We start from the raw sequence: 10,459 nt of genomic DNA on the forward strand, positions 1-10,459 counted from the left end.
GGCGTGCCAATCGTCATCCACCGTAGGTCATACACCGTCTATGGATAAGTACCTCATACGCAAAAAATAAATAATCTAAACTACCCTTTCTACCTGGTTGTTGCTGCTTTTCAAACATCACGTAAACAGAGCAACCACGTTACTGCAGTGCACGTAACTGTGCTCTCCTGCCACGACATATTTTACTCTACTACTTTTACTCTTGAATTTGCCTTGGGAAACATAAGGTTTTTAGTCTTTATGCACATTTTAAATCATATGAGAGGATCCTGCTAGGTGTCTAGGATATGATGTAAGTAACACAACACTTGATAACTCACCATTTTTTGGATTTAAGTTTTGGGGGGGGGATTCCTGGGAATGAGGAAGAGGGCTCTCATAGGGTGCATGTCACACAAGGCTGCAAAAAGAAATAAAAGAAATAGAAAAGAGAGTAAGAGTTGTTACCTATTATTAAGTCCCCCAAACCGTGGTGAGACCTACAATAAAAAGGAAAAAGTAACATCGGAAATAAAATCATCTGGAAGACAGCGTATCGTATACTCTCACCCCTGGTAGTGTGTAAAAGAATTATAAAAATACTAGCCACCATTACACATATTCTTTGTATCCTCAAACATGGTTATAGCTGCTGTTATCCAATCTCTCCTGGAGCCTCAGGCTGATTGTTACATTGAATGTAAGAGCAAGGACTGTGAGTCAGTGTTCCCAGCGTAGGTAGGTTGCTAAACCTGACTGGTTAGCTTTACAGTAAATAGGCTTTTATATGGCGTCTTTTGGACGAATGCAACCTGACGCAGGAAGGACATTTGATTTCAGCATTTTAAGGGAACAGCGGGATCACAGCTACTGATTGTGTGTGCTTCAGATAATATGCATGTTTAACATGCATTATACATAGCCATAATGTGGAAATAAAGCAGAATTAGTAGTTATTCAGTACAATTGCATGGTTTTATGTCCTTTAAAAACTGACAAGATGTTGGCAGTTTTGTCAACATCCTGTCAGTCGTAATGATGGAGTTACAAACTGCCGTGCCATTTAGTGTATTATTAAATACCCGGAGTGAACTGATCCGTTTGTTTAGTCTTAAAGCTGTTTTTAAATTATTACCTTTTATTCACCATACTGACAGCCTTGCGTTTTCTTATAAGTGTGAAGGGTGTCTGCTAAAGCAGCGAGTGAAAAGGAAAAACTATGTGAAAAGATGCTCAATAATGCGTATGCTCAAAAACAAACAGAAAGCCAGTAACCCTGGAAGGCTAAATAATACATGACTGTAACTAGCACACTGATTCATCTCAAACAGCAACAGATGCCATATAAAACAGTAAAAAAGGTTATATACATCTGGTCATTATTATCATAGTCATTATGTCAAGAATAAGAAACGAGAGACAACGACTATTGATGATGTCCATCACTTATTAATCAACTAACCACATCAAAATATGTATCAGGTCATTAATGACAAATATCCATCTTATGTTATCCAAGACAAATCTGGTCTCTAATTTTGTTTGGGAAACAGTTTAGTGAAACACAAAGTAATAGTTAGAATCACTTTAAAAACATTTACCAATTAATTTAACGGTTAATTTAAATTAATTCCATTAGTCGACCAACTAATCAAAATGATATGAACAAAACAAATTGTTATTAGCTGTAACAACTAAAAAGATCCAGTCAAAAAACAAAAAGGCATATGTAACTTCTGTAATGAAACTGATGGAGTGAGTAATTACACACTGAATAATTCACAAAAGGTACAGTTTGCATGTGTATGTCTTGAGTCATGAGCAGCAGCAGCATTATCATGGTCTGCAGGAGCTCTGTAGTCTTTATCAGGGATGTGAACAATTATCAGAACATTATCATTGTAACTTCCCCACAGTTGGGATTCAGTTTACAAACATTTAAGCTGCTACTCGTAAGTGAGATTTTCTTTTCTTCTTAGTCAGGGTTGGCACCAAATCTCTAGACAGACATATCTCCCCGCTTAGCAGACCAGAGAGATCTGTGCAATCAGCCTCCACAGGCCGACTGCCAGCTCACGACTACACTACCTTGATTACAGTGAGTCAGCTGTCCATCTGATGACAGAGTCATTCATGAGGTCTTTTCTGGCAAGGAGAGACCGGGTACATAGAAATGCAAACAATAACGGGTATACAAAATAAAAAAAGGGAAGAAAAGGATGTTCAAAAGGAGTGTAGACACTTACGAGGAGCTCCCTCTGCCATCTCAATGGCTGTGATCCCCAAGGACCAGATATCACTCTGCAAAATACACAAGGGACCAGGTCAGTCTCCATCTCTCATATGCACCCACAGCATAGTGCTCACACAAACGCAGTGCTTCTGTTACCCTGTAGTCATAGGTGGAGTCAGGGTTCTCATCACAGGCAATGACCTCCGGTGCCATCCAGTACGGTGTGCCGATGAAGGTGTTCCTACGCCCAACAGTCCTGTCCAACTGAGCACTCACCCCAAAATCAACTGAATGTGGACAAAGCAATCAGAGGGAAGGATGCGAGACTATGAGGGGAAGCATATACCGACTTCTGCTCTTTCAACCCAAAAGTACAAGCATTCAACGTACCAAGTTTGACCTCCGCATTCTCTGTTAGCAGCACGTTCTGGCCCTTGATGTCTCTGTGGATGACTTTATGGGCGTGGAGATGAGAAAGGCCCTGAGCACAGATAAAGTCGTCAAAATTGATCACTAGGGAGTGACCTCTGCTAAAGCCTTGTTTTGAGTGGCAGGACGGCGATTTCTCACCCTGAGGATTTCTCTGCAGATGTAAGCAATCCAGTCCTCCTTTAGAGAGCTGCCCTTAGTGTTTTTTACCAGGTCGGTCACTGATCCCGCCCCACAGAACTCCATCACCAGCTACATGCAGAAAAATGCAAACGTAGTGAGCACAATCAACGAGGCATACTGCTGTACAATTATCAGGACAGTTAAAAAGGTAGACCAACCCAAAGTTGGTCATCATGTCCTGGTGGACTCTTCTTGACAAAGGCACCGTAGTACGTGGCTATGTTGCGGTGGTGGCTGTATTTTTTCAGCATGTTGATTTCAGCTTTGATCTCCTCTTCTTCCTCCTCTGTAACATCCATCACCTTGATGGCAGCCAGCTGCCCCGTCTTCACGTGACGGCCCTGACAAGTTCATCATAACAGTGATCAGTAAAGCTTAAAATGAACCTGGGTCTCCATGTTTATGAAACTCTTGGAATGTTGGCCCATCTAGTGTAATATACTGTAATCTGAGAAATTAATGCAAAGAAAACCCCAACATTTAACATAAATCAGGCACTAGAGGGGTCTTTGGAGCCCCATTTAATAGCAAGTTATTACACGGGTGAAAACAGTGTTGAATTCTTCAATCTATGAAAAGAGTACTGCATCATTTCAGTCAAATGTAGGCATCCTGACTCACCTTGTACACCTGCCCATAGGTCCCATTGCCGACAACCTCGACCAGCTCAAAGATCCCTGCTGGATCCTATGGGAGACACGTCAGAATCATAAGTCATACAACATCCTGCAGGGTCAAATACACCATTTACAAAAATGACAAACCGCTCCAAATAAAAACAGCATTTCAATAAAATAAACATGCAATTTGTTTCTCTTTTTATTTTTGCAAAATTAAAACAACTACACTGAAAGCAAACCATATCTATTTTTGTTATTATTAAGTGGGTGATGCCTGCTTTGTTCTTCTTTGAATCCTACACATCGACACTTCAATGCCGACCCGGAGTGGAGGTCGTATTTCATGTTGTTACACTCATGCTTCCTCCGTCAAGAGTCACGCTTATATACTAAAAACTAGACTGCACCTGTTCTAGTAACTCCTGCAATCTGGATTCAATAATGCCGGCACAATTAAAACAGGTCTAAATACAAAACATTGTTGAGGACACAAATTAAAACCAACAGGTTTTTTCCAAATTAAAAAGTAATTTAAATGTTTTAACAGAATCTGTAATGTAATACAGTACTTGTGTAAAAATGACAAAATATAGCAGTAGATCCATTGACTCCATCAACAACACGTCATATAAACACACAAACAAAAGCACAAAGACTCTGCAGAGTAGAGATCGTACATAAAAACAACCCCAATGGTTTCTACTTTGTGTACACTAAAACCAATTTAAATTAAATATTATACGAATCATCTGAACTCAATCTTAGCCACCCCCCCCCCCCTCCCCCCCACACACAAACACTCAATGCCCACCCACAACATGGAGGAAACAGACAAGCACATACACTACGTATTGATTTTAGATTAGACATGGATTTGACAAGGACATCCATCTAGCCTTTTCCTGATTTGTTCGTTTTAAGTTTTAATGGAGTCAACACATATTCTACTGACACCAAGGGTGCTTTGACTCAATTATGCAACCCCTCCCCCAAGACACAAGGGAATATGACAAGCAGTTCCACTTTCAAGCAATTTCAATATGGCTTTAAGAAGATGTGTGGGTGGTTAGACTGCTGCTTTGGGTTTTGAATGTACAGCATGACCTATCCTGCTTTCATCTGTTTCCAATGACGGGTGTTCTGCCTTCAACAAGGAGGGGGAAAATTCCTTTGAGACAGGAAACATTCATGGGAAAAAAAATAGCATGTATACTTATGAACGATTTGGCAGTAAAACTGGGAAATGACCACATATTTGATGCAAATAACTCATGACAGACATACCATATTTTGAGGCATGTTATAACACAAAAGAGAGGGAATGTAACGTAAAAAACTAAATTATAATACGGAAGAGAATGATGAGTGGGTGGCAAGGCAGAGGCGGTAGCTTCACCCACGAGAGTGGGATGAGAGGAATGAAGTGATAGAAGGGGAAGGGTACAGTTATTGTCAAGGAGTAGCACCACCAGCACACAGTCACACAAATTGCCAGCAATAATTGCTGAAACGACAAGAAAGCAGTAAAACGACAGGGCAACTGGAGGCAAAATCTAGTCAGTCTGCTTACATGATAACAAAGTGTCAGCTCTAGTAGTTCTTATGGATATCCTGCCATCTTATTAATGTGTAAACTTAATGTATTGATGAACCTCAGGGAACAATACATGTTCCCATCAACCTCAGTTCAACAGGGTATACGCTCTTAAAGACACGGGTAATGGTCCATTGGGAAGTTGACCATACATTTCCTGGAGGAGTGTCAACTTAACGGACAGAGGAAGTCTTTTAAAAAAGACCTGCCCTTTTCTGTGGTTACACAGCTGCAACAATCTCAACTCGTAACACTCCCTGAAAATTAGTAAACTTTATAGTTGACACTTTATAGTTGACCGTGAATGGTTTTAAATGGCTTCCTAATACTTACATTTGTAAGTACTTCATCTTTGTTTCCAATTTAGTAAAACTGATCCCAGCAGAATGAATTTGCACATCTCAGTTAAGGTAGAACATTTATTTATTTATGTATTATTATTACTCAAACAATTTTAAGTCAATTGTTATGAAGCATAGCAAACATGGACTGTTTCACTGCACCAAAATAAAATCACAAGACTAAATTTCTCATGAGTTTCCAGGGGGCTGGTATTCCTGGTTTACAAGCATCCAATAATCTCATGGTTTAAACTGGAAATAGGCATAGGAGTCACTTTCCAATGGTTTTAAATTGAGAACAAAACAGATGTCATTCAGCGGATAGATTTGTTTGAGTCTGAGTATGTTGCTTTAATTGTCTTGGTTCCAATATGTAACTTACTATACCACCTGTAATTAAAACAATTGTACAGGTGGCTGGACTTTATCCAGTGCTCTTGTCATTGGAACAAAGTGTTACAGCACAAAGTATGTGTTGTTGCCCGTGTACAGTGGACTGTTGCCATGTAGCCTAATGCTGGAGTCCTTCTTACTATGGAGTGTGTCCTCTAGTAGCGCTGTGGAGCTGTTTTTCTCTGACTGGATCCTGCTATCTTTTATCTAATGCGCATGCACAGGGACGCACATGCATACACAAGGATGTCGTGCTCCCCTGTCCTGCCAATGGTTTCACACTATTCCACAAGTTGCAGTAACGCCCAAGGCATGCAGCATGCCCCAACAAAGGCAGGGAAGAAGGACTGTTAGCGAGTAAACAATTAAGGATTAAAAAAAATAAAATGCCTCTATAAATATTTTATTAAAGAAAATGCATTTAACACATTTGTTAGTGCTCAAGAATACACACAATGACTCTTGGTGAGTGATACTGAATGTAAACATAACTGTTTGTTTACAAGAAAACTCCACAGGAGACCTCTAAATGCTCAGTTAACCCAAACCACAAACATATGGCCATTGAATACAGATTTGTTATAAAGAGCCGAGTCAGCTCTAACAATATATTGGGATTTTAAGAAATCTGTTCATTTAAAGTCAGGAAAAGATAACACAGGTCCAAGCAAGCCAAGATGTGGATAAACTACCCCTGATCTCCTGTTAAATTGAAACCACATGCTGTATTGTTTTCTGATTTTTTTTTAAGAGGGCATGAAACCCTCAGAGTTATATTTTCCTGTGGGATATTCTTTGAAATAGCGAGCTTGTATGTGATATGTTTATTTAAATCAAGTTCATATTTATTTACCTGTGAATTCCTCAACACTTAGTTTTGGTGATGCTGATTATTTTCATGAAGTAACCCACCGAAAGGAAAGTTTGAATGATGCCAGATGCACATTCGGAGTAACCTTTGGTCATTTTAACTCAAGACAGAGATAGCACCTAACATAGATAAAAAAGAAAGCTATTGTTCTGTTTCAAACCTTTAGCTAAGTGGGGAGACAGGGATGTAACCTACCTTTTCAAAAAGGCAGTAAATGAAAGCATACAATACTGTATGCTATACTTTATAATGCTAATAGAGGTATGTCTTGGGGGGATTCACTGCTGCAACACAAATCATAATTTGACACTTTCCATTGAAATGGAGAGATGCATCAAAAGGGAGCCTCAATTAAGTAACTGTGCCCTTGGAAAGAAGATTGTTCAGAAAATCGGAATAGTGGTGACCGTTCTGTCCTCATTTGATTTAATCTATTGTCTGGTAAAGTGGTTCTATTGCTGGAAGAGGGTCATTAAAAGTGAGGTTGATTTTTTTTTTAGCTGAGGACTTCAGGCTGGATCACTGCAAATACCAGGTAAGTAAGCTCAGGGTTGGTTCCATATTTTATCAATATAAAAGTTATTATGATAATGTTGTCATTAAGACAAACCAAAAATACCAGATCCAAAATTCACAAGGAAATGGTTAGAGGATGTCCTATTCAACTTGTGATCATTGACTGTCAAGCCCAAACGCCTCCAACAGCAACATTTTAAACAATAGAGATCGTGTCTGTGCATCTCAATCTCAAGGGTTTAGAACTGGTAACGTTCGCTGAAAATACATAATAATAATAATAATAATAATACAAAAAACAGACTAATAACTACATGACAAAGGCAAAGTGTTTCAGGTGATGCACAAAGCGACAGGAGCATAATTGTCGTGTTTTTTCATTAATCTTTTTTTAATGAATGCACTAAATCACGAAAACGCGTCCCAGCTGTAAAATCGCTTCTTTATTTCGGGGCTCTTTGATGGTAATCTGTGACAGTGAAGCCTGTAGCGAGGCCAAGGGATGTTTCTTCCACCTCAACTTTGTTGCGTGGGTGTTGAATGGTCGTGCTTGTGTCAGAGGCAAACCGACGCTTCAGCTCATATGACATAACATCCAACGAGTCCCGTCTGCCATAAGGGCTCATGAATAAAGTGCAGCACACGCATCTTACAACAACAATACTCACCCTGAGAGCTGCGAGGTCGATGTCATCCAGGCTTCGTGTGGGGGCGTTTTCAGACATGGCTGCAGAAAACTTACAGCCGTAGCTACCAAGTTAGCCAGATATGTAACCAGAAACACTGACGGGGAACTCGTCCGTGGCCGCTACAACGATCTTGAGCGGGTATTATCTGCAGATTAAAATCCAGCAAAAACGGGCCCGTCCGATATGCTGCAACTGTTGCGGAACCGCGCGGTAGCTCTCAGGTTAGCGAGCACATCGCAGATCGAGCTGCCACCGACGCACCCAGCTAGCTCACGTCAACTCCGCTCGACAGATACAGCGATACGCGCGGTTCGTTTTGACAATGTTCAGGCCAAAAGACAGTTAACTTCACGTGAGAGATATATTTCAACAGAGCGGTCACGTCCACGTTAGCCGGCCATCGGCACCGGTCCAACAACTGGCAGGTTTTCAACGCGACGCACCTCCGCTGTTGGACACCTTGCTGCGTTCATGTTGACGAGACGCCGCTGTACGACGTCCAGCTGAGTTAATGTTAGACGGGATAAAAACGCTGCGTGCCGCGCAGGAGGGGACCACGAACTACCAGATAGGACCGGGGAGCTGCTGAAAGCATTCCTCGTTACGCTGCCGAGGCGGAAAACAACATGTACGCCCCGACGGCGCAATGTTTTTAAGGAGAGAACTCAACGTCTGATGTGATGGCGTCCTGGATCCGTCCGCACCAGAACCGACTGTCACTGTCAGCCTGAACTATACGTCCTCAAGAATACACAGACACGAATGGCCTCGTTTGAAATACGATCCTTTGCGGACTGCAGTTGTCAAAACTTGTTAACGCGACTTGAAATATTCCTCAATATTCGAGAAGCGCGCACGTTGATCCCGAACACAGAGTCAGGTGCGCGCGATCGACCCGACGTCAACTAGCGAGCTAACGTGGCTAAGGCTAGTCGGCTAAATAGTCTTTTCCAGAATAAACTTTCCTTCTTCATCCATTTTCTGTGTTGACAGTCGCGCCTAGCACCGCCAACCTTCCGGGGGAAAGCGCAGACAAGCACTATTTTTTTTTTTTTTTTTTTTTAAAACGCCAGGCGCCGCCGTAATACTTGTAAATTGGGGTCAACGACTCTTTAAAGTTAGGCGTCTTCTTCGTTCTCGCGCGTCCAAATTGTTCGTGAACTGGTAGTTACACAAAAGACAGGGCGCAGTTTTTCAAAAAGCGGCTGCAGCCCAACTTGTTATTTTCGCCATGTTTTGCTTCCCGAGTCCTCCCTCCCACTTCCAGCCTGGTTGTAGTCTTGCGAGGTTGTACTGACGATTGGCTGCACACGCTCCTCAAGTGTTTTCTCCTCTCGGTTGGCTACGGTGCTTCATCAGGGACAAATTACCTGCAGCGGACCTCAACCTACGCAACTGCATCCGTCTGCTCCCCGCAGCACAGCCCCCCCCCACATACCTGTCCTGCAGTGACCTACATTAGTAACTTAGTGACACTTTCCTGTTCTTCGTTTTGCTCTGTTATGTATGCCATCAAGTTATATAGTTATAGTCATATCGTTATTTTACATTGAGACCGGAATAACTTATCTTCAACAGATCATAATGCGTGTCAGTATTACATGATTAACTTTCAATGTTGTCCACCAAGAATTAAAAAAAAAGCAGAACAATCAGGCATGGCGCCTCATTGAAGACTTCAGCATGCATATAGAGCATTTACTTTAATTACTTTTTGTGGTAAATAGTGCCAATTTACATGGTTCAGTTTCTGTGTACTGCCAGTCTTCAAATTGCTCAACTAAAATACATAATTTGTTCCAAAAATTAACAGATAACAAAGGACGCTACTGGATTTTAAAGATATAGTGAAACCAGTGGTTTAAAGATAATATACACCTCGCCATTTTGTTGTTGTTGTTTACATTCCTTGTGATGCAAATTTAAAAAATGCACGACAGGAATGTACTACTGTTTTTGTTTTATTTGTCACGCATTTTGTTGTGTTGAAAATGGGCTACGACTTAATTTAGTTGTGCATAATGACAATGAATTATCCTGTTTCCCTTCTCTTAGTTTTCTTTCCTCGCAAAATGTCACCCTGTTTCTAGATGGCATCAGTAGTTCTGGCTGTGGAAGGCTATGTTTTGATACATGCCATGGCCATGATTAAACTTGTAAAGTAGATATTCACGTAGAAATTAATTTAAAAAAAAGTTTATTAAGTTGTTCATAACTGTTTTTAAGTGATTAAGTAAGAATAGTTATTATCTCTCCACTCCTCAGTGTTAGCAGGCAATAATACATCAGCACAAAAAAAAAAAGTTAATAAACTAGATTTGCAGGTTTTCATACACAAAGATTTTCACATGGTGACTTTTAAAAACACAAATTTCTATTAGTAGTATTCATAAAAATGTATTGGTAATGCTGGCTATGAGGCCAATAAAAACAAAAAGCATGGTAGAAACAGTTAAGGTCACTTCTCAGTATATCACAGACATTTCGGCAGAATATTTAAACAAAGTATCCCTCCCAAGGCAACCATGTTGTGCTCTACAAGACCGGCTACAGCAAATACCCAGCTTCTAGTGTACAAGAGCTCAGTGTCTTTTTAATATCTTCCTCTGTG

The 10,459-nt window shown here is 40.7% G+C and overlaps 1 protein-coding gene across 1 annotated transcript in view; it reads right to left on the bottom strand.

Moving 5' to 3' along the window:
• mink1 (misshapen-like kinase 1) overlaps positions 1-9,186 on the bottom strand; it is a 29,885-nt gene extending 20,699 nt beyond the window's left edge. Inside the window, 9 exon segments of the mRNA XM_034549404.1 lie at positions 321-349; positions 351-400; positions 2,226-2,280; positions 2,369-2,499; positions 2,603-2,693; positions 2,783-2,893; positions 2,983-3,165; positions 3,446-3,511; positions 7,828-9,186. Coding sequence (XP_034405295.1) covers positions 321-349; positions 351-400; positions 2,226-2,280; positions 2,369-2,499; positions 2,603-2,693; positions 2,783-2,893; positions 2,983-3,165; positions 3,446-3,511; positions 7,828-7,884 — 773 coding nt within the window. The 5' untranslated portion in view covers positions 7,885-9,186.
• Between the last annotated feature and the right edge of the window lie 1,273 nt (positions 9,187-10,459).

Source organism: Cyclopterus lumpus, chromosome 14, assembly GCF_009769545.1.
Source record: "Cyclopterus lumpus isolate fCycLum1 chromosome 14, fCycLum1.pri, whole genome shotgun sequence".
Lineage (NCBI taxonomy): Eukaryota > Metazoa > Chordata > Actinopteri > Perciformes > Cyclopteridae > Cyclopterus > Cyclopterus lumpus.